The following is a 24,876-nucleotide window of genomic DNA, read 5'->3' on the forward strand; positions in this document are numbered from 1 at the left end:
CCAGCTGTGGTGAAACTACGACTCCCAGCATGCTCCATTTATTTCTATAGAGTTCTGAGAGCAGCCAAGCAAGGGGGGCATCTTGGGAGTTGTAGTTTTACCACAGCTGGAGTGCCAAGGTTAGCCATTACTGGTCTAGGGCAATGGAAGGGTTAAAGGGGTTAATTACAGTATCCATGGTGGTCTAGGGCAGTGAAGACATTAATGTAAAAATCCCTGGCAGCCCAAGGCAGTCAAATAGTTACCTTACTAATAGAGGGCAACAAAAAGTTTTAACCCTTTCAATGTCAGGGGCATTTGGACACTGAATTTCTGGTAGCCAGGGCAGTTTTGACATGTGAAAATAAAATCTAAATTAACCCCTACCAATCTGAAAGCAGACACCCTGTATATTGTCCAAATGCCACTCGGCAATTTAAACACACAGACCTCTTCATACAACGTTTTAAGTACATCCCGCAGCGGTCCAGTGGATATCAAGACCAGAGTAGAAAACACTGGTCTTGATAAATCTGCTTCAAAAGGTTTACATGAGACTTCACATATCCACAACCCTTAGCAGTTTGCTCTGTGGGCTCCAGTTCTGCGGAGAGGCCTTTGGATGGTAGAAGTGTACAGGGTTGGGTTACGGCTGGAGAAATGTTTACAAGCTGATTGTGATCACCCACCAAGGTCTGAATGGTATACTCCTGGCATCACTCGTGTTAATATAGGCCCATTTTCTATATGAAGAGCTTTACAGGGAATATGAGAGCTCATAGTAAGGCCAGATCTGCTAATTACATTACATTGGTGCCTGTCTTGCTTTTGAATTGTCTGAACCTATGCATATACACCAATCGGCCATGTAGACCAGCCATTGTATGCAGGCCTTTCATTGTGCATATGGGTATAATGCGAGGAGATTAAAAACCATCCTAAATAATATGCATGGTTGTTTTGTCTATCAGACAATAATATCACAGACAGGTGATCTTCACTTTCAACAGTCTCTTTGTTTTAAGGCTCCTCAGATGATAAGATGCAGTCTTATTGTTTCAAACCCCTCTGGCACCACCACAAGAGAATTGCAATGTTTAGCTACAGCCCCCATATCAAATCCTGTCCAAATGAGGACTTTGGTAACATCATGGGTATTACATTGTTGTAAAATTTTATATTTATGGCTACTGGAGTTGGACGTGGGCTATTGGAGGACCATGGAATTAGTTATATTGGTTCATTTTGTCTAGTGAGCGATCATTAGGTTAAATAAAATGGCTGCCATCCTATTAGTACACAGAAAACCTGTCCTAATCACACAGAATGACAAATTACTCACAACACTGAGCTAAAGAGCTGCCTCGTCCTCATCTCTTCTTGTCAGTGATTATGATCCTCAATACAGATGATAAGATCTTCAGCTGAATCTCTAAAGGAAAGGAGCTCATTACGAGACATGAAGTACAAAGCGGACAGAAAGGGCATACTGTGGTAATGGAGAATGCATACAAGAGCTGCTGCTCATTACTCACATCTTCACCACCCTCCCTGTACTTTATGTCTCCTGATGAACTCCATTCCTACAGAGATTCAGCTGAAGCTCATATTAAACTGTATTCAGGATCATAATCCTGAAAAGCAGAGCAGAGGATAAGGCAGTTCTTTAGCTCAGTGTTGTGAAGTAACTTGTCCTGCTGTGTTATTAGGACAGGTTTTGTGTGCACTAATATTTAGTTTCTCTTTATGATTTCTCCTCAGACAAAATGAGGCATTATAGCTAATGCAAGGTAGTTGGGAATATATTTATAATAAAGTATTATTTAAAGGATAACTGTCACATTTAGACCCTAATTTCAATTTTCATATATGTAGTTACTAATAACATGATATTCCAGAATCAGTTACTATTAGACTGACTTACCCCATATTTAATAAGATTCAGCCCTTAGCAACCAGACTGCATAAAACTGCAATTTCACTATTCAGTTAAGATGGCTGCCACTGCCCTCACCCTGAGGCTAATCCCGCCTGCCCTCACTAGCCAGTAACAATAGCCCCCCAAAAGTGTCAGTAACCACAACCCTCCCCCTAAAGGGTTAATCTCCTGCAGCACAAAGGGGTCCTCTTACCACACGTTGCTGTCATTTATACACTGAGCAGATGGCAGATCTCCCTTCCCTGGTCTGCGCTGCTTCAACTCTACTTCTCCAACTCTGCTGAGTGAGGGAGCGTCTGCCAAGCGCAGGGGCAGGGAGAAGTCCACACAGCCCAGGCACTGTTATCAGCTGCTGGGGAGGACCTGGCTTTAATCATTTACTTACAGTCCCTGGCTGTCAGTAATCTGACCTTGCAGGCTGCGTGCTTCTGTGTCCTCCGTCCTTCAACACATAGACGGACCTGCCTAGCAACCTGATTTTAAGCAGAGGTAAAAGCAGGCAGTACAGGGAACAAAACTGTGGAATTAAGGGGTAATTGAGTACACAGTGAAAAGATGAAATAGGGCCACCAAGGTGATATTAATCACCACAATCCAATACTCCAAAAAAATCCAATACTCCAAAAAATATATATATGACAGTTATACTTTAAGTATCATCATTTTCTTAATTTCCGGAGAACCCCTTTAAGGTGTCATTTAGGACTCATGCATACGACCGTAAGCGATTTGTGAGCAATAAAACACAGATCCACAAAACAAGAATCCTGGCTGTGTGGACGCGGCCTTCTTCTTTTAACTCCTGTAGAAATGCCCTATCCTTGTCTGCAAAACGGACAAGAATAGAACATATTCTATGTTTTTTGTGGGGCCGCGGATGGACATACAGTTGCTGACGGCACACAATATGCTGTCTGCATTTTTTGCGGCCACATTAAAACAAATGGGTCTGCATCTGATCCATTAAAAATCGGATGCGGACTGAAAGTACGGTTATGTGCATGAGGTCTTACTTTGATTGCAACTGAACACTGGAAGCTAGAATATAAGAAAACTACTTATTCCCATATTTTTGTGGAAGAGCCTATTCTAAAATTACACCTAATTTTAAAAACTGTGCCCAAAAAATTATATTTGCTGCCTATTACCTATTTAATTATTATTATTATTTTTTATTAATGTCTGTGACAGTTTTCATTGGTAGGCCTCAAAAAGGGTCCAGTTGCGAAGCAGTTTGTTCCTTCCTGCCTTTGACAAAGGTAAAGGAACACCAAATACAGAAAATGCATACTAAAGATATCTCCAACATGTTCTCCCTTCATCTCCACTCCCTTGGTTCTATTTTGTCTTATTACAAGGTGTTAAAGGAGTTGTCCCATCTCAACATTTATGGCATATCGCTAGGCTGATATTTCATAAATATCAGATAGGTGTGAATCTCTCTCATCTGGGACCTCCTCCAATCTCCAGAATGGGTCCCCTGAAATCAAGGAGAACACAGGGTGACATCTCTGTATTCACCGCTAGGCGACTGACGGAGACTGCCGAGCTCTGCTATTTTTGGAACATCCATCACAGTAAATCAAGGGAGGCTGCACATGCGCAGCTGCTGTCCTTCTCTTCAGGAGTCCTAGAGGTGGGTGAATGGAAGGTGGCTGTGTATGCTTGTCTGCTCTCCTTCACTTTGGGACGCCAGTAATGGAGATAGGAGCAGGTCTTAGAGATGGAATCTGCAGATACTCGACACTTATGACATATCCTAGCAATATGCCATAAATGTTCAGATAGGACAGCCCCTTTAAGGCTATGTTTTCATCAAAGCTAAGACTGTATTCCAGGTAAAGCAGCAGAGCAACCAACAGAATTTACCAGATCAGCTGCTTGCCAGACACAAAAAGCGCCCTATGGAATATAAGGGGTCTGTTCGTTTTCCATTAGGGAGGTTGGAAAAACAGCAAAGCATACTGGGCTATTTTGTCTGGGATCAACTGATTCTACAGGGTGGGCCATTTATATGGATACACCTTAATAAAATGGGAATGGTTGGTGATATTAACTTCCTGTTTGTGGCACATTAGTATATGTGAGGAGGGAAACTTTTCAAGATGGGTGGTGACCATGGCGGCCATTTTGAATCCAACTGTGACACATAAAACTTATCGGGAATTTCACAAGAAAAACAATGGTGTGCTTGGTTTTAACGTAACTTTATTCTTTCATGAGTTATTTGCAAGTTTCTGACCACTTATAAAATGTGTTCAATGTGCTGCCCATAGTGTTGGATTGTCAATGCAACCCTCTTCTCCCACTCTTCACACACTGATAGCAACACCGCAGGAGAAATGCTAGCACAGGCTTCCAGTATCCGTAGTTTCAGGTGCTGCACATCTCGTATCTTCACAGCATATGCTGGTCACCACCCATCTTGAAAAGTTTCCCCCCTCACATATACTAATGTGCCACAAACAGGAAGTTAATATCACTAACCATTACCATTTTATTAAGGTGTATCCATATAAATGGCCCACCCTGTATATCTATATATATATATATGAAACCTTCAGTGCATGTCCCTGATATGCCCCCCCTCCTTATCTCTGCTCAGTGTCTGGCTGTAAGACAAATGGCTGGAGCAGGAGCCTTTCTGATGTTCTCTGGCTGTAGTAAGTCAAAAAAGTCTCCCCCTTTTATTAAGCGCCACCCTCTCAGTCGGGGTGTGTACAGGATTCTGTGTGCCAGGGTCCTGCAGAAAATGCTGCAGATTAATAAACATTTGGGGCATGCTCATTCCCGATAATTACCCCATTTGCCGCTGACCGCCTGATAAATAAGCTTAGCTCTTGCTTGTCAGGTGATATGTCTTTTATTCAGCACCTAGAAATCATTGTTTGCAGGCAGTACATCGCCCTGTGTAAACAGTCATGTGCTGCCGAGAATCTGTATGGGAATGAGCAATCATAGTAGCGATCAGTCACCCCCATTGATGTATATAAATGTAACTTAAACAAGCTATGACCAGGAATAAACGGTCTGTGCCGGAATCCTGACCTGTGAACTGGCCCATGAAAATGATCCCTTATTTGAATGCAGTTCAGATATAAAGGAAGGCTCAGTGGTGGACCATGGTAGGAGAAACATCTTCAACATGTCATTGGAAGATATACTTGTGCAGCCCCTGACCTCAGCAGAATTTCCTCTTATGTTTCAATATGTTCTTATGATATGGTTTAATTAGTGGATGCTAAAACCTCAAATTATTTTATGATTGTCTTTAAATGGCTATGATTCCTCGGTAAAATAAGCCCTAGCTTGAAAAACCATAAATTGCTTTCATAATCGCTTTTGGCTTTTGGGCATTTTAGTTTATTTGATGTGTCATGCAACACCTTTATGGCATAACTATTTCAGTACAATAATGAATCATGTGAACAGGAGGAAAACTAGTTTGTGGAAATTAGCTGTCGTATGAGTTCCAGCAAGGTTTTTAAAGCCTGTAATACACATTCGAGAATGAAGGGTTTTATAAACTACCCAACTCCAATTTCTTTAGGAGAAATATCTAGAAAATGAATTGCTTATGGGTTAAAGAGAGTCTGTCACCACGAAATTCACTGTCACACCAGGCACAAGGCCTTGTAGGGTTAGCTCAGCTGAATGTAATGATGCCTATGCAATCCATAGCTTCATTCTGGAGCAATTCGGTGCACTATAGGCAGGTCCATGTCACTCTGCACCTTTAGTCCTCCTGCTTCCTCTGCCAGCCTTTCCCTTTCTTTGACTGACAGAGCCAGGCAATATGACTATGCAGGAACCTTGTGCAGTCAATTGCAGAGAGAGAGGGGCTGGCAGAGGAAGTAGGAGGAGTAAACCCGTACAGAGTGACTTGGTCCCGTCTTCGGTGCGCGTAACTGCTCATTTGCATATGGATTAAAAACACTCTTTTCCAGAATGAAGCAACAGATTGCTAAGTACAAGGCGTCATTACATTAAATTGAGCTAGCCCTACAAGGCACTGTGATTGGTGTAACAGTGAATTTCCCGATAACCACAGAAAGCTATATCTTTATCAGTCCTGTTTATTGACATGATAATGTGACTACGGCTAGAACTTCCACAGAAAGGTGCAACTTGTTTTATAGACAAAGATTTCTGCCCACGCTGGAGACCAGTTAAAGTAAATGTGTCACCTATCATTTTTAATTACCCATGTCTTTTGTGCTAATCTGTTTTTACTTTCTGATTGTAGATTGTAGATCCATGGGAAAGTATAGTAATAGGAGGCCTTCACATGTGGCAGATTTATGTTGCCAACATTTCTGTGACAGTTCAATTCATTGAGTTCAATTCAGTGAGGCTTGCAGAAACCCATGTGCATACTGCCAAAATAACCCCATTCAGAATGTTTTATTCATAAACTGTATCAGGGGCGTTGCTAGGGTCTCCGGGGCCCAAGTCCCAATGAATGTAGCGCAATTTTTTTAAGTCGACCCTCCCCCCACACACCGCATTTTACTGTATTTGCTATACAGCAGGAGATACCTCTCGCATCCAGTGCCGCCCAGGTGACGTCTCCTCTGATGTAGATCATCTGACATCATATTCTCTAGGGATGAGTTTGAATACTGTACCACTTTGATCCGAACCAGAGTTCGGGAAATGGTTTTTTACAGTAGAAATTAATTTATGAAGTTATTATGCGAAGTCTAGCGAAAATTCACAAAGTAATAACTGCGGCTCATCGGAGCCAATACATTCTAATACTGTACGTTCCATCCGATGTTTTATCCAAAGTCGATTTGCTCATCCCTAATCTTCTCCATTCGGTCCAGACAACTTCTTTCAGCTACACCTCGTCTCTGCAGAGTGTGACACACAGACATCTTAGATTCCTGACTTTTCAATCATCATCCCCCAACCTTGAGTCCCAACAATGTTATCCTGCTGCTTGCTGTGCTCCCTAATACCCCCATATACTATGCTGAACAAAAATGAGTGCCATATAGATATTGCCCCCATTGTAATAGTGTGCCTCAAAGTCCCACCATTACAATAGTAATTTGCTTCTAGAATGCCCTCATTAGTTATACTGCCCCCTACAGTGCCCCCAACAGTGATAGTGCTCCCCAAGAATGCCTCCATTAGTAGAAAAGCCCTCCAGTATTAATAATGCCCTCACAAAGCCCCCAGTAGAAATAAGCCCCCCCCCCATATTGTTCCCCAGTGGTAATAAAGCTCTCTACAGACCTCTCAGTAGTAATAAGGCCCCCCATAGAGAAAAAAGGCAGATCTATAAGTCACTCCTATAGAGCCCCCAGTAGTAATTATTATTATTATTATTATTTATTATTTAAGCGCCATTCATTCCATAGCGCTGTACATATGATAAGGGGTGCACATACATAATACAGACAATTGCACTAATCATAAACAAAATGAGTTACAAACTGGTACAGAAGGAGAGAGGGCCCTGCCCGTGAGGGCTTACAATCTACATGGTATGGGAGAAGGACACAGTAGGTGCGGGTTAAGTTGGTCATGGCGGTATAGAGGCAGCAGGGTCACTGGTTGTAGGCTTGTCTGAAGAGGTGGGTTTTCAGGTTTCTTTTGAAGGATTCCACTGTAGGTGAGAGTCTGATATGTTGGGGTAGCGAGTTCCAGAGTATGGGGGATGCACGGGAGAAATCTTGGATGCGATTGTGGGAAGAGGCGAGGAGAGGAGAGAAGGAGGTCTTGTGAGGATCGGAGAGTGCGTGTGGGGGTGTATCGGGAAAGTAGCTCAGAGATGTAGGGAGGGGACAGGTTATGGACGGCCTTGTATGTATTTGTAAGTACTTTGAAGTGAATTCGTTGGGCAATGGGGAGCCAGTGAAGAGATTGGCAAAGGGGAGAGGCAGAGGAATAATAGGGTGAGAGGTGGATTAGTCGGGCAGCAGAGTTGAGGATAGATTGGAGGAGTGCGAGAGTGCTAGATGGAAGGCCACAGAGGAGAATGTTGCAGTAGTCTAGGCGGGAGATAATGAGGGCATGTACAAATACATGTAGATAAGACACCTATAATGTCCTCTGTATTTAAAATGCCCCTACAATGCCCCCAGTATGTATAAGGCCCCCCTGCAGTGCTACCTGTAGTTATATTCTTCCCTTTAGTGTCCTTAGAAATGTTAATTCCTCAGCCCTTCCACTATACAGTTCCATGTAAATAACACTATTTCCATCCCTCTGCCATAGAGCCCCATGTAAATAACATCACACCATCTCTCCAGCCCCTTCCAATATACAGTCCCATGTAAATAACATAATTTCCCTCCCTTCAGCCCCTCCAATATACAGTCCCATGTAAATAACATCACCCCCCTGCCCAGCTGCCTTCAACATACAGTCCCATGTAAATAATATCACTCCCTACCTAGCCAGCTCCAACATGCAATCCCATGTAAACATCACCCCCCTCAACATTCAGTCCAATGTAAATAACATCACCCCCACCCCATCCCCCTCCAACATTTAGTCCCACGTAAATAACATCACTCCCTCCCACAGCCGCCATCAACATACAGTCCCATGTAAATAACATCATCCTCTCCCCAGCCACCTCCAACATACAGTCCCATGTAAATAACATCAGCCCCTCCAACAGCCTTCTTCAACATACAGTCCCATGTAAACAACATCACCCCCTCCACAGCCACCTTCAACACAGTCTCATGTAAATAACATCACCCTGCCCCAGCCATCTCCAACATGCAGTCCCATGTAATTAAATCATCCCCTCAACATTCCGTTCCATGTAAATAACATAACTCCACCCCACTCCAACATACAGTCCCACGTAAATAACATCCCTCCCTTCAACCCTAAGATACAATCTCAGTTAAATAACCACAACTCCTAGCATTACTCTACTCCTCACCCTGAGAATCTCTCCCTTTACTTACCTCTGTCTTATCATGTCTTATCTTTTGTGGTGTGGAAGCACAGACCCAAAAGCCCAGGGAAGCACTTCAGAGTGTTTCCGTTGACTTCTGATCCGTGCCTCCGCTCCGCAAAATATAGGACATGTCCTATCTTTTGCCATATTTTTCGGATCGCGGACCCATTTAAGTCAATAGGTCCACATCCGCACCAGGAGTGCGCATGGCCAGTGCCCATGTATTGCGGACCACAATACCGTTGCAGAGCCCTTACGGTCATGTGAATGGGGCCTAACAGTCAGGCAATTATCAGAAATGAATAGTTGCCTGAGCATCACCCTGTGTAAAAGGCTTTAGGGGTACATTAGCGCCTTGTGTTCGAGATCAGCCCGGAGTTTCTTTCGATAAGAACTTCCAATGACAAGTAAAGTATTACTGTTAAAATCTGTACATACTGTAAGAGTGACTTATGGGAAATTATACCATAAGAGCACATAAGACTGTTGGTAATAACAAAGGGATGAGGGAGGGGAGGGGACACCCCTACCCACACTGGCCCGTACTTATAACCATCCCCCAAATAAGGACACTGACCGCATTCTTTCCTTTAACTTCTTTATTGCAGGGTGGTAGTCGGCCACAGCTATATTTATTATTTATAAACGGCAAACATTATAAAACCGCGCGCTCTGCCAACCACTGGACTCCCAACGGGCAGTTCCGCCAAACCCATCATTAACAACTTGTTTGGTAACAGTAAATTGCCGCCAGCTGAAAAAAGTTCTTCAAAACCCGCATACTGCTCCCCTTGGGGGCATACACATTGCCAAATTAAATATTAAATAACATGAAACCTCAAAATATCTCCTACAAAAGGGAGGGAGGGTGGGCACCGCGCTTCCGATCAAGAGGGAGAGAATGGGTGGGACCAGCACCTAAGTACCCTCCCGCAACCCACCTCCTCTTCCTGCCTCACTAACTATTAACCCTTCCCTGACTCCTAACCCTTAAACTCCCAAACAGGGGCCAGCAAAGTGCCCTAAAAGAACTATGAAGGGAAAGGGGGGGGGGAGAAGGGGACCCCCAGTCCCTGTCTACCCTCCTTAAACAGTCAGCCACCAGAAGATATGTCATTGTCCAACACCCTCCCAATGCCCCCATACATATGGGCACATTGATTATGGCAGAGCATGCATGTGTTCTTAACGGAGAGGGAAATATCCCCTGGAGTACAACAGATCAGGTATGTTGAATGAATGACTGTTGGCCAACTATCTGTGCCAGTGCAAATAAAATGTATTCAAGTTACTGCTATTTTCATAGGAACTTCCACTGAAAAGTAAAGTAGTATTTTATGGCTCTATGCTGCAAAACCTCCATATAAGTCTGCATCACTGCCAGAGCGTGTGAGAGGACATGAGAAGATATCTGGACATGGAGCTATTGAAAGGGCAGAGATAAGCCAGAACATGATACAAGGGTCAAACTCAAATAACTCAGCCATCTTTGGTCTTTCAGATCTAGAAAGCCCAAGAACAGTATTCTATCAGGCAGGGCACAGAGTGCAGTCAGACCCCATATCATTTCTCCAGGGTAGAACAACCAAAATTCCCTTGCATCCCACCCCAGCCAAAAGTCACCTGAAGAGGAAGGATCTGGCCTTCTTTTGTGGAAGATATTGGACCTTTACATTGTCTTGGGTCTCTCTGAAGCTCCCACCAGTAGCCTTACTTGGATCTAGTGAGCATTTATTTGCCTTGTGTGTCCAGCCATAAACAATTTGGGATGTTTAGTACAGGTAAAATTTTATTGTATTTTATTTTACTGGTATTTATTTTTATCATTTTATATTTTTATTCTTTATAATAATTATCATGGTGGCCATCTGAGCTGGGAAATTGTAGGATATTTTTACAAGTTTTCTATAAAAAAAAAAATTCTCAGCAGGTCAGAGCTTATATGTGTGTCATGGATTTGAATTGTCTCTGATGCTCTACCTACCTCCAGTATCATACCTGGATGCGTATGGCTGCTAAATCTGATGCCATAGTAAAGAAGACCTGTCACCACTCCTGACGTCTTCTTTTTAGTACATAATTGTGGAGCATCTTTTGTAAGAACTAAGCATTGTGCTGTTCCTCTGTTATTCCTCTGTTGTCCCTCTATTATAAATTGACAGCTGGGTGTTATCAGTCTCCTTGTCAAACGGGGTGCATCTCTACTGTCTGACACTGGCAGGATTGATTGAACGGTGTCAGTCAATTTAGGGACACCAGCCACACATACTGGTATCACCCGGTTTTCAGTCTATTCCTAGATTTCTTGCAAGAATAACGAAGGAACGACACAGGCTCCATTTCATGAAGAATGCAATATCGAGCGAGGTGACAGGTCTTCTTTAAGGAGGTACTCCCTCTGAGAAAGAAAAGTTAGAATATGTTCATAATACGGTGCCACACTGAGCGCCACATGGCAGCACACATTATGCCTACTGCTCTGTATTAGGGCTCATGCACATGACTGTTGAATGTTTTGCTGTCCGCAAATTGCAGGTCTGCAAAACACGTATCGGCAGTATGCATTTCGTATTTTGCAGAACAGAACAAAATAGAGCGGTCCTATCCTTGTCCGTTATGCGGACAATAATAGGACATTTTCTAGTTATGGAGGTCAGACATGCAGATGTACGGAAACAGAATGCACACACAGTCATGTCCGTTTCTTTGCGGCCCCATTGAAGTGAATGCTTCAGAAACAAAAAAAGGAACGGACATGGACAAAAAAAGACAACTATTGTGTGCATAAGCCCTTAGCCTCATTGCTGTCTGAGTGTTCAGAATGAACATGCTTGCAGTCAGGGGCGTAACTATAGGGGAAGCAGGGGAAGTGGCTGCTTTGGGACCCTGACCCAGAAGGGGCCCATCCAGGAGGAGGAGGACTAAAAGATTTTGTCAGGGCCCCCTCAACAGTATTACACAATGAAATTATATTCAGTGGCAGTATAGACAGTGTAGAAAACGGATGGAACAGCAGCCAGGCCTGGTCTGAGAGAGTGATCTTTACTAGCCACAGGAATGGGGGCGGCATGAAAGGAAGGGGTTGCGAAAAAATTACTGGGGGAGGGGGGTTCCATTCAAAAATTTTCTGTGGGACCCAGTCATTTCTAGCTACGCCACTGCTTGCGGTAGTTATTTGTATCACACTCCTTTCTAGTGCTTTTATTATATAATATTGAGCCTACCCGATTGCTGACAATCATACTTATCCACTCATCGGAAACCCCGATCCTGACTGGTAAATGAAGTACTGATTACAAAGTCTTATGGGAGATTGCTGCCAGACAGTAAATCCCTGTATAAATATCCATATCGTGCTATGTAGACTTATATATATATAACCTTCACCCCAAATCCTCCTTTCTTTCACTGACTGCTGCATCGTACTTATAGCTCACGTGGTTAGTGAAACTCCTGTCTTTTTTATATTTTCTCAGGAAATGTTGCGTGGGTGACCAAAGCCTTGAGCTTATTAACGGGCATTTGCAGTCAAAATCAATGTTAACCCCTTAAAGGGGTTGTCTTCAGAAAGTGGCGTTTATCACGTACACGTATACACTGTTCATTTCCATGGTTACGACCACCCTGCAATCTATCAGTGGTGGTCGTGCTTCCGCACTATAGTTAAAAACATCAGCCTCTCCGATGCCTGGGACTGTGGGAGCTCACATAGGCTGGTGCTTTTTCCTATAGTGTCCAAGCACGACCACTGCTGATGGGTTGCAGGGTGGTCGTAGCCATGGAAACGAGCAGTGTATAATGTGATGGAAAAATGAATCCAGCCAGCAAAGGAGGCAATATGGACAATAACAATACATTAGTAATTGGCGTGTATTAACTTTCTCTGCATAATAGATTCTATTTGCTGAAGTTAGACACCTCCTTTAAAGACCACACCAATTTTCAGTTTAGCTTTTTTCCCCCTACCTTCCAATGCCTAACTTTTTTACTTTTCTATTCACACTGCCTTATGAAGGTCTACTTTTGGTGGAACAAAAATTCATTCACTGTATCCTCTGCTATCGTTTTTCAGGTTTTATTTTTATGATGTTAATTTTACGCTAAAAATGACATGATCAGCCTATTCTGCAGGTCAGTACAATTACAGCAATACGAAAATAAAAAAATTCTGCATTTTCAACATATTTGGACACTCATAACTTTTTATGTTTTTGTCCACAGAGCTGTGTGAGAACTTGTTGTTTTTTTTTTTTTTTGGTTTTTGTTTTGCAGATGAGCTTTTGTTTTTATTGCTACCATTTTGGGGTATATGCAACTTTTTAAAATCACTTTTTATAAAATTTTAGGGAAGGACGAGATGACCAAAAAATGCTGTCATTTACTGCACATGAAAAATATGATATTTTAATAGTTTGGACATTTTCAGACACAATGATACCTATTAGAGATGAGCGAATTATATGTTATGAAATTCGTCCACGCTTCGTTTGGTGGTAAAAGCAGAATTGCGTTATGGATTCCATTACCACAGACCATAACATAATCCTATGACAGTATGCCTAACGGAATGCCTTTAGAGGCATTATGTTATTCATTCCGTCATAATAGAAGTCTATGGGCTGCAAAACGGATCCGTCCTGTTTCCGTTATGCAGGAGAGGACTCCCCTGCATGAGGGCTCATGCACATGACCATATGTATTTTGCGGTCCGCAAAAAAACGGATCCGCAAAAAAAAAAAGGATAGCATCCGTGTGCATTCCGTATTTTGCGGAACGGAGCAACTGGCCCCTAATAGAACAGTACTTTCCTTGTCCATAATGCGGACAATAATAGAACATGTTCTATTTCTTTGCAGAACTGAAATACGGACATACGGAAACGGAATGCACACGGAGTAACTTCTTATTTTTATTTTTTTTGCGGACCTATTGAAGTGAATGGTTCCGCAAACGGTCCGCAAACAATTAAAAAATGAAACAGACAAGGAAAAAAATACGTTCGAGTGCATGAGCCCTAAGAGAAATGGGACGGATCCGTTTTGCAGCCCATAGACTTCTATTATGACGGAATGCCTCTAAAGGCATTCCGTTATGCATTCCATCACAGAATTGCGTTATGGTCTGTGGTAACGGAATCCATAACGCAATTCTGCTTTTACCACCAAAGCATGAACGAATTTCAAAATATGAAATTTGCTCATCTCTAATACCTTTTGTAATTATGCTTATTTTGTAGTGTTTATTTTTATATGTAAAATTGGAAAGGAGGGTTAGGGCCCTTTCACACTTGCATTGGCCGGTTCCGGCATAGAGTTCCGTCGTCGGGGCTCTATGCCGGAACAATCCTGATCAGGATTATCCTAATGCATTCTGAATGGAGAGAAATCCGTTCAGGATGCATCAGGATGTCTTCCGTTCCGGAACGGAACGTTTTTTGGCCGGAGAAAATACCGCAGCATGCAGTACTTTTTGCTCCGGCCAAAAATCCTGAACACTTGCCGCAAGGCCGGATCCGGAATGAATGCCCATTGAAAGGCATTGATCCGAGTCCGGCCTTAAGCTAAACGTCGTTTCGGCGCATTGCCGGATACGACGTTTAGCTTTTTCTGAATGGTTACCATGGCTGCCGGGACGCTAAAGTCCTGGCAGCCATGGTAAAGTGTAGTGGGGAGCGGGGGAGCAGCATACTTACAGTCCGTGCGGCTCCCGGGGCGCTTCAGAGTGACGTCAGGGCGCCCCAGGCGCATGGATGACGTGATCGCATGTACACGTCATCCATGCGCCTGGGGCGCTCTGACGTCACTCTGGAGCGCCCCGGGAGACGCACGGACTGTAAGTATGCCGCTCCCCCGCTCCCCGCTCCTACTATGGCAACCAGGACTTTAATAGCGTCCTGGCTGCCATAGTAACACTGAAAGCATTTTGAAGACGGATCCGTCTTCAAATGCTTTCCGTACACTTGCGTTTTTCCGGATCCGGCGTGTACCTCCGGCAAGTGGAGTACACGCCGGATCCGGACAACGCAAGTGTGAAAGGGCCCTTAGAATGTTTTATATTTTTGTGGGGTTTTATTTTTTTTTACACTGCAATTTAGTCCACTTAGGGGTTCTGTACATGCAATCTTCTGATCCCTTATAGCATAGACTGCAACAGTATACTATTGCAGCCTATATAGAAGACTATAACTACTATAATACTGCCTGTACCTACAAGGATAGAACTACTATAATACTGCCCCTCTGTACAAAAATGAAACTACTACTATAATACCATCCCCTATGTACAAGAATATAACTACTATAATACTGCAACTATGTAGAACATTGTAACTACTATAATACTGCCCCCTATGTACAAGAATATAATTACAATATACTGCCCCCTATGAACAAGAGTATAACTACTATAACACTGTCTCCTATGTACAAGAATAGAGCTACTAAAATACTGCTACTATGTGTAACTATATAATTACTATAATACTGACATGTATGTAAAAGAATATATATATATATATATATCTACTGTAATACTGCATCCTATGTACAAGGATATAACTACTATAATATTGTCTCCTATGTACAAGAATATAACTACTATAATACTACCCCCTACGTACAAGAATATACAGTAACTTAATACTGCCCCCTATGTACAAGAATATAACTACTATAATACTGCCCCTATGTACAAGAATATACAGTAATTACTATAATACTGCTCCTATGTATAAGAATATAACCATTATAAAACTGCAGAAGGAATACACGTTCCAACCACCATATAAAAACAGAAACTCTTTTATTGATTCATACATCCATAGGTACAGGACAATCAATGTGCACTGACGCGTTTCCATTGTACAATACACTCTTACTTGTAGCATAATGGCAAACAGACTCCACATAACTTGTATAGACCAGAGGAGGAGTCGCTCATACGCAGATAATCAGAAACTGCATAATACACTGAACAAAAATATAAACGCAACACTTTCAGTTTTGCTCCCATTTTGTATGAGCTGAACTCAAAGATCTGAAACATTTTCTACATACACAAAAGACCCATTAGTCTCAAATATTGTTCACAAATCTGTCTATAAATCTTTGTTAGTGAGCACTTCTCCTTTGCCAAGATAATCCATCCCACCTCACAGGTGTGGCATATCAAGGTGCTGATTAGAGCATGAATATTGCACAGGTGTGCCTTAGACTGCCTACAATAAAAGGCCACTCTGAAATGTGCAGTTTGATCACACAGCATGTTTGAGGGAGTATGCAATTGGCATGCGGACTGCAGGAATGTCTACCAGAGCTGTTGCCCGTGCAATCAATGTTCATTTCTCTACCATAAGCCGTCTCCAAAGGCGTTTCAGAGAATTTGGCAGTACATTCAACCGGCCTCACAACAGAGTGGGCAAATGCTCACATTCAATGGTGTCTGGCACGTTGGAGAGGCATTCTGTTCACGGATAAGTTCCGTTTTTCACTGTTCAGGGCAGATGGCAGATAGCGTGTGTGGTGTCGTGTGGGTCAGCGGTTTGCTGACGTCAATGTTGTGGATCGAGTTGCCCATGGTGGCGGTGGGGTTATGGTATGGGCAGGCCTATGTTATGGACAACAAGCACAGGTGCATTTTATTGATGGCATTTTGAATGCACAGAGATACCGTGATGAGATCCTGAGGCCCATTGTTGTGCCATTCATCCACGACCATCACCTCATGTTGCAGCATGATAATGCAAAGCCCCATATTGCAGGGATCTGTACACAATTCCTGGAGGCTGAAAACATCCCAGTTCTTGCATGGCCAGTATACACACCGGACATGTCACCCATTGAGCATGTTTGGGATGCTCTGGATCGGCGTATACGACAGCGTGTTCCAGTTCCTGCCAATATTATGCAACTTTGCACAGCTATTGAAGAGGAGTGGACCAACATTCCACAGGTCACAATCAACAGCCTGATCAACTCTATGCGATGGAGATGTGTTGCACTGCGTGAGGCAAAAGGTGGCCACACTAGATACTGACTGGTTTTCTGACCCCCCCCCCCCCCCCCTCTTCAGTAAGGCAAAACTGTGCACATTTCAGAGTGGTCTTTTATTGTGGGCAGTCTAAGGCACACCTGTGCAATATTCATGCTGTCTAATCAGCACCTTGATATGCCACACCTGTGAGGTGGGATGGATTATTTCGGCAAAGGAGAAGTGCTCACTAACACAGATTTAGACAGATTTGTGAACGATATTTAAGAGTATTGGGTCTTTTGTGTATGTAGAAAATGTTTCAGATCTTTGAGTTCAGCTCATGCAAAATGGGAGCAAAACCAAGAGTGTTGCGTTTATATTTTTGTTCAGTGTATATTAGTAATAAGGGGGCCTGCTGCGCTCACATGTAACTGGCCCCATTAGATCTCTAATCTCACCTCCATATGCGCTCCAGGCCTCCAGCATCAGGCCCCATCGCTGCCCTACTGGAATTGGTCACAAATTAAACAGGTGGGTGGAGCCTAACCAATGTCAGGCTCTGCCCACCCATTTAATTTGTGACTAATTCTAGTAAGGCAGTGATGGGGCCTGATGCTGGAGGCCTGGAGCGCATATGATGGAGGTCAGATTAGTGCTCCAAAGTTTGCCCAGGGGCCCATAGCACTCTATTTACGCCACTGCTGTTAAATGTAAGACCTCTCCATTGTGTGTCAAAATGTGAACAGTGTCAGATAAATACCTACAGAATTTGACCTTGAGTGGCCCTGCAGTGCACCCCACATACTGCACATTGCTAGTTTTACATTAGATAAACTACACTCTGATGTACTGTTTGTCGTTTACACTTGCCTCCATTATACAAGGAACTAAAATCATCAGAAACCTTAATTACACTGCTACAAGTACATTTCACATGTCCACACCTATAAGTGCCCTTGTATTGGAGCCAAACCCTGTTCTCACTATGACGCTTGGATTCATTGAACAAACTAGGAGATAATGTTTGCCCTAATGTTCTGGCACTACATGAAACACATCGCCCGCCTTTAAAATTTTAAACGGTCAAAAGTTTCTGAATAATTTGACAGACCTCTTTAAATGCCAAACTACAGGTAGAAGGAAAAAACAAAGGTGGTGAAGATTGGTTATTAAAGGGGTTCTCTGGGATTTAAATATTCATGACCTATCCTCAGGATAGGTCATCAATATCAGATCAGCGGGGGTCTGACACCCGGCACCCCCACCGATCAGCTGTATGAGGAGACGATGCGCGCTGTGCGCAGGTGCCGTCTCCCTTCTCTCTTCCTGCTCACTGCTGCCGGTTTGCCATAGACCACAGCATATGTAGAAGAATATAACTACTATAATACTGCCTCCTATGTACAAGAATATAACTACTATAATACTGCCTCCTATGTATAAGAATATAACTACTATAATACTGCCTCCTATTTACAATAATATAACTACCATTATACTGCCCTCTATGTAAAATAATATAACTACTATAATACTGCCTCCTATGCAAAAGAATATAACTACTATAATACTGCCTCCTATGTACAAGAATATAACTACTATAATACTGCCTCCTATGTACAAGAATATAACTACTATAATGCTGCCTTTTATGCACAAGAATATAATTACTATAATACTGCCTCCTATGTCCAAGAAATATTACAACTAAAAGGGACCATTCACACATCTGAGTGTGTTTTGCGGATCTGCGGATCCGCAAAACACGGACAGCGGCAATGTGTGTTCCGCATTTTGCGGACTGCACATTGCCGGCACTAAGAGAATATGCCTATTCTTGGCCGCTATTGCGGACAAGAATAGGACATGTGACATGTTCTATTTTTTTTCAGGATCGGAATTGCGGACTCAGAAGTGCGGCCCCATAAAAATGTACGGGTCCGCAATTCCGTTACGCAAAATGCGGAATGGAATTGCGGATGTGTGAATGGACCCTAATACTGTCTCCTATATACAAGAATATAGCTACTATAATACTGCCCACTATGTACAAGAATGTAACTATTATAATACTGCCTCCTATGTACAAGAATATAACTACTATAACACTGCCTCCTATGTACAAGAATATAACTACTATAATACTGCCCCCTATGTACAAGAATATAACTACTATAATACTGCCTCCTATGTAAAAGAATATAACTACTATAATGCTGCCTTTTATGCACAAGAATATAATTACTATAATACTGCCTCCTATGTCCAAGAAATATTACAACTAAAAGGGACCATTCACACATCTGAGTGTGTTTTGCGGATCCGCAAAACACGGACAGCGGCAATGTGTGTTCCGCATTTTGCGGACCGCACATTGCCGGCACTAAGAGAATATGCCTATTCTTGTCCGCTATTGCGGACAAGAATAGGACATGTGACATGTTCTATTTTTTTTCAGGATCGGAATTGCGGACTCAGAAGTGCGGCCCCATAAAAATGTACGGGTCCGCAATTCCGTTACGCAAAATGCGGAATGGAATTGCGGATGTGTGAATGGACCCTAATACTGTCTCCTATATACAAGAATATAGCTACTATAATACTGCCCACTATGTACAAGAATGTAACTACTATAATACTTCCTCCTATGTACAAGAATATAACTACTATAATACTGCCTCCTATGTACAAGAATATAACTACTATAATACTGCTTCCTATGTACAAGATTACAACTACTATAATACTGCCTCCTATGTAAAAGAATATAACTGTTATACCACACTTTCTACCTGTGTACAAGAATGTACCTAAAAGCAGCAATGACATTCCTCCTGTCGCTCATGGGAGGACGCATGTACGTTGGAGTGTTATAATGACAGCGCTTGCATTCAAATAAAAACATTTGGTGAGCTCAGTAAATATGTTCAGAAGGTTTAATTTAAACCTTGCAGATTTGCAAAAATCTGAGCAATGTTGCTGTGTGGGGTTTCTATGTGAAATGTCCAGTGGACCTGTTTATTGCTGGAGGTGACTGTGGCTTTTTGCTGCATTTTATATGCTTGCCTTGTATTGTTGTAAGGGGAAAGTACCTATGACTCCTGTGCAAGACTGGCTCCTGAGCTTGATAATCTTCTGGGAGGAGGAGAAATTACAGGATTAACTTGTCCTAATAGACACTTAAAATGCATAGTTTGCCATAGAAACTGAACATTACATACACCGATATGAAGCCTACCTGGAATGCAGAATTCTTTGCATTATGAAGTGATGTAAAGGGAGGAAAGAAAGATATTAATGTGATAGATAAGTATATATGAAATGGATGCATTAGATAAACATGAGACCCAAGGCTTATTGATGCTTGTGGGAATGAAGGCCAGCCCCTTTGCTCTGATCGCACAGAAGAGCTATTGTAACATAATTTGCTGAAAAACCTGTTTTCATCAAGTTTTTATGGTAAACTCATATTTTCAACATTGTTGGTAATTTAACTTTTTCTAATTTTGAATCCCATGATCTATATTTCAAAAAAATAAATCTTGTCCCGCAGTGGAGATCACTTCTCAGCAGTCATCTCATTATCATCACAAGCAGAGATACATCTTTATTATAAAGCTGGCAACCAATAAGGGCCATTTTATATGGGTTGACAGAGAGACCAATGTCAAGATTAAGAAAGTTCATTCCCGACCATTGTCTCATTTACATGCAGCAATGATTGGCGGTGTATGGGGATGACCGATCAGCTATGATTGTTCATCCCCATACTGTTTTCTTGTTTGTCAGAAGCATATTACCGTTTACACAGGGTGATGTACAGCTGACAACCAAGGATTTTTGGTGCTGCGTAAAAGATCACTCGATTTTTTTTTTTCATGGGCCAAACTGTCCTAATACAGTATCCACCATTGACAATAGGTGATGAGGACAGTACATCTTCTCCCTTCCCTGCAAAGGTCAGAGAATTTCCACAATACTGTCCCATAAATGTTAGTAAAGTCCCCCTTACAAATTAGCGTTCTCTGCGGGATCGGCAATCTAATGTGTGTGTGGGGAGCTCCTGACTCTACCCCAACAGATGATGTTGCGGAAGAGAAGGATCAGGCAACGTGAATATTTTCCCCCTATCCTTTTGTTCTCCCAGGAGATGAGCTGCCTTCTAGGGAGTCTGGAGAGATGGCTGTCAGCCCAACAATACTGTGGTTTGTCCGACAGCTATTGAATGTGTATGGCCACCTTGAGTCCTCTCCAGACACCAGTCTCTATGTTCATGTGGCTTCTATGAAGCAAATCTCTGGACTGCTCTTAAGATGTGATAGTTGGTTTTAATATTATGATTGATTGGTGTGTACATATACTCTTTATGCTTGTCCTATATATATTGCAACAGGTTTAGTTTTCAGGACTCTGTGGTTATGTACATAGGAAGGAGATTCTGGCGGAATGTGTAAAATGTCTACTGTTTACCTCCTGACTATTCAAATATTCAGCCTCTGCGCAAATCTGCATAGATAAGAGCGATCACCGTGACTTGTACACACACCTACAGGCGACTTTGATCCATTTTTGCATATTCTCTTTTGTTTCTATTATATTCTTCTTAAAGGGGAATGTCTCTCACATTAGATCTACGGTCACTTTTCTACCATAGGTCTAATGTTTATCACAAACATCATCCCCTTACATCTGGTAAAATAAATCCAATAAGAGACAAAAACAAAAATGCTATATTTTTCTCTCTCCTTTTTTTCAGGAACAATTTACCAGGCAGTGAGTTTCCCAGACCAGGGGCTTCACAACACAACCCTGCACAGGGACACCATAAGATCTCCTTCCAAATATGACACTATGAAGGTAAGGGAACAGCTTTTATCTGGTATCAACTGGGACAAAGAATGGAGTCTGGGTTTGGTGAATGCCAGGGGAACATTACCTGCCTGACTGCTTTGTGCCAACTGTAAAGTTTCGGGTTGTTCTTCAGGGGTTGGGCGAGGCTTCTTAGTTCCAGTGAAGGGAAATCTTAATGCTTCAACATAACCAGACATTTTGGACAATTGTATGCTTCCAACTTTGTGGGAACAGTTGGGGGAAAGCTTTTTGTCCGTTTCAGCATGACTGTGCCCCAATGCATGATGTCTATGAAGACATGGTTGGGTGAGGTTGGTGTGGAAGAACTTGACTGGCCTACACAGAACCCTGACCTCAACCCTTATTGAATATATTTGGGATAAACTAGAATGGAGATTGTGGACCAGGACCTCTCATCCAACATCATCACTGATGTTTATCTGGGTGACTGGGCAAAATTATCCACAGACACACTCCAAAATCTTATAGAAAGCCTTCCACGAAGAATGGAAGCTGACTAAGCTGGAAAATGGAGAGGGGAGGGCCACTCTATATTATTGCCTATGGATTTAGAATGGGATGTCATAAAATCTCCTGTAGGTATAATGTGTGGGGGTCCCAATACTTTTATCCATATAGGGTATATTAATACTGTATGTATTAAAATAACAGTAAGGCTACTTTCACACTAGCGTTTGATCGGATCCGTTCTGAACGGATCCGATCATATTAATGCAGACGGAGGCTCCGTTCAGTACGGATCCGTCTGCATTAATAACTTAGAAAAAAATCTAAGTGTGAAAGCAGCCTGAGCGGATCCGTTCAGACTTTCAATGTAAAGTCAATGGGGGACGGATCCGCTTGAAGATTGAGCCACAGGGTGACATCTTCAAGCGGATCCGTTCCCATTGACTTACATTGTAAGTCTGAACGGATCCGCTCGCCTCCGCACGGCCAGGCGGACACCCGAACGCCGCCAGACTGATGCGGTCTGAGCGGATCCGCTCCATTCAGACTGCATCAGGGCTGGACAGAGGTGTTCAGGTCCGCTCGTGAGCTCCTTCAAACGGAGCTCACGAGCGGACCAGCGAACGCTAGTGTGAAAGGAGCCTAACTGGTGCATGTTGTCAATAGTCGAAAATCTGGGGTCACTCCCTACGGCTTTATATATAGTCTATACATGCGTATAAGTAGTTTTCCCATCCACTTGTAAAGGTTTATAAAGATGAGACAAACCCTTAATAATCAGACTGATCATCATCCTCATCATGCTTCTGTGAGAACTCTGCTTTTAAGCAGTAATGAAGCCACATTCTTCAGTGAATTGACTGAAACCTGACTCGACCATCAGGCAATGTCATCTCTTATCTTTCCCGTATTCAGTGGCCCCTGAAGTAAGAAAACATTCCTTAGGGCAGTGCCCCCTCTTCATTCAGACACACCTAGAGCTTCTGAATGTTTACAGGAGACAAAGGGTCAGACCCATAACCCGCATGTCTCGGACCATTGAGAATATGAGGGAACTCACAGGAGTCTCCCTAAAATACCTATACCAACCTCGGTCCACAAGTATCGGTCTGTCATTGTCCTGTTACCACATGTTCCATTGTGTCATTTATCTGTTACATTTTTCCAGTGCTCATGACTTCTTGATACCGTTATGGCCATGCTTTTATCTTATAAAGCTACATTTTTATATTGTACTGGCCTTTCCATTGATATTTTTTATTTTTATTTACAGAACTATACATTACCTTTACAAGAGAATAACTGGGGTAGTAGTCAGATACAGTATGGCCAGAGAATGCATGAAAATGGATGGGCCAAGAGCTATTCATCTTACAGTCAATGGGGTAACGATCTGGATGGTGGCCAGAGAAAACCTACTGGGAGAAGGGATATCTCTCCAGAAAGACAGGAAGCATTAATGAGAGCCTATGAAAAGCGGAAAAATACCACAGCAGCCAGCCTGCACTATGCAGGCCCAAGACCATCGAACATGTCCACCATACGATACTCGCGCTCTGAGTTTGGTCACGGAACAAAACCTCGGCAAAGCACAGTCAAAAAGTCCACCCTGTCTGACCAAGATTCAGTGTTCATAGGCAGTACTCCCAACAGTCCGGCCGGACCCTACTACCAGAAGAGGAACAGCCAAAGTATGGATGACCTCCTAGAAAAGAGGCACTATCAGACTCAAGCCGTTGGAGCAGGCGGCCAAGGGAGGTCCCAACAGATATCCAACAGATTCGACACACATTACACCAACACAAAGTATACCACCCACCGAAAGGAGTACATCCAGTCACCCTCAGGAGCCAGTGGGATTGACATGGGTGGCAAGAGGTCTGCAATGACAGCCGCAATGGCGGCAGTGGCAACTGGTGGAAATGTTACAGAGCGCGATGCTGTACACCTAGACCCACCTGTAGGGTAAGTCATTATCATCATGTATTTTACCATTACAAATAAAGTAGCACCTTATTCAGTAATGACAGGTGATACACCCTTCGCACATCTAGCCAGTGCTTGATGCACGGGGTGCAACACTAGAGACAATGTAGTTTTCTAAAAGTTGGAGTCCCCCTTTAATTACATTGTCATTATATGTGTGTTTCAGTGCTGCCCAAATGACATCAGAGGTGCAGATGACGCTGGAGAGAGCTGTAAGTTTGCTGCAGAACAGCACTACCTCTGCACACTGGTTGACAGCAGCAGCTAGTTACATACAACATGAATGTTTCCAGAAAGCAGAGTCCAGGAAGAAGGTAGGTTACTTGTTGGGGAGGTGAGCAAATAATAGTCTATGGGAAGGATAGATAGGTAGAAAGAAAATGAATGAATGGATGAATAGATAGCTATCCAGTGGATCATGGATAGCTGTATGTTGTTGGACAGACCCATGTCCCCCATTTGAATGGAGCGATGGTCGAGCATGTGCACCACTTCTCCATTTAAAGTGCTGTACTTAGCTATCTTCTGGAGTCCTATAGAGAAGCGGTGTGCATGCTAGCCCATCACTCCACTCAGACAGGGGACACAGGTCCTCAGCAGTCAGACGCCAACTGATCTGTTAGATACCTTGTTGTAGCAAAAATACCCTTCTCAAGTCGGGGGGAAAGGTCTTTCATACTTATATAAGGGCAGGTTGAAAAGCCAAATTTCAGCAGAATTCATGGAGGGAGTAGCACATCCGCCTAATCTAATA

General features: G+C 42.8%; 1 protein-coding gene across 3 annotated transcripts in view; it reads left to right on the top strand.

The window, feature by feature from the left end:
• Positions 1-24,876, top strand: part of PKP2 (plakophilin 2) — an 88,396-nt gene that overhangs the window by 17,907 nt on the left and 45,613 nt on the right. For 2 of the 3 annotated variants that reach the window (XM_044281442.1, XM_044281443.1), the window contains exons 2-4: positions 21,574-21,674; positions 23,410-24,101; positions 24,289-24,436. In XM_044281442.1, the coding sequence (XP_044137377.1) occupies positions 21,574-21,674; positions 23,410-24,101; positions 24,289-24,436 (941 nt within the window). Of the gene's footprint in view, positions 1-10,364; positions 10,628-21,573; positions 21,675-23,409; positions 24,102-24,288; positions 24,437-24,876 lie in introns of those variants that run through there. The other variant, XM_044281444.1, reaches the window with a different exon arrangement.

Source organism: Bufo gargarizans, chromosome 2 (genome assembly GCF_014858855.1).
Source record: "Bufo gargarizans isolate SCDJY-AF-19 chromosome 2, ASM1485885v1, whole genome shotgun sequence".
NCBI classification, from domain to species: Eukaryota; Metazoa; Chordata; class Amphibia; order Anura; family Bufonidae; genus Bufo; species Bufo gargarizans.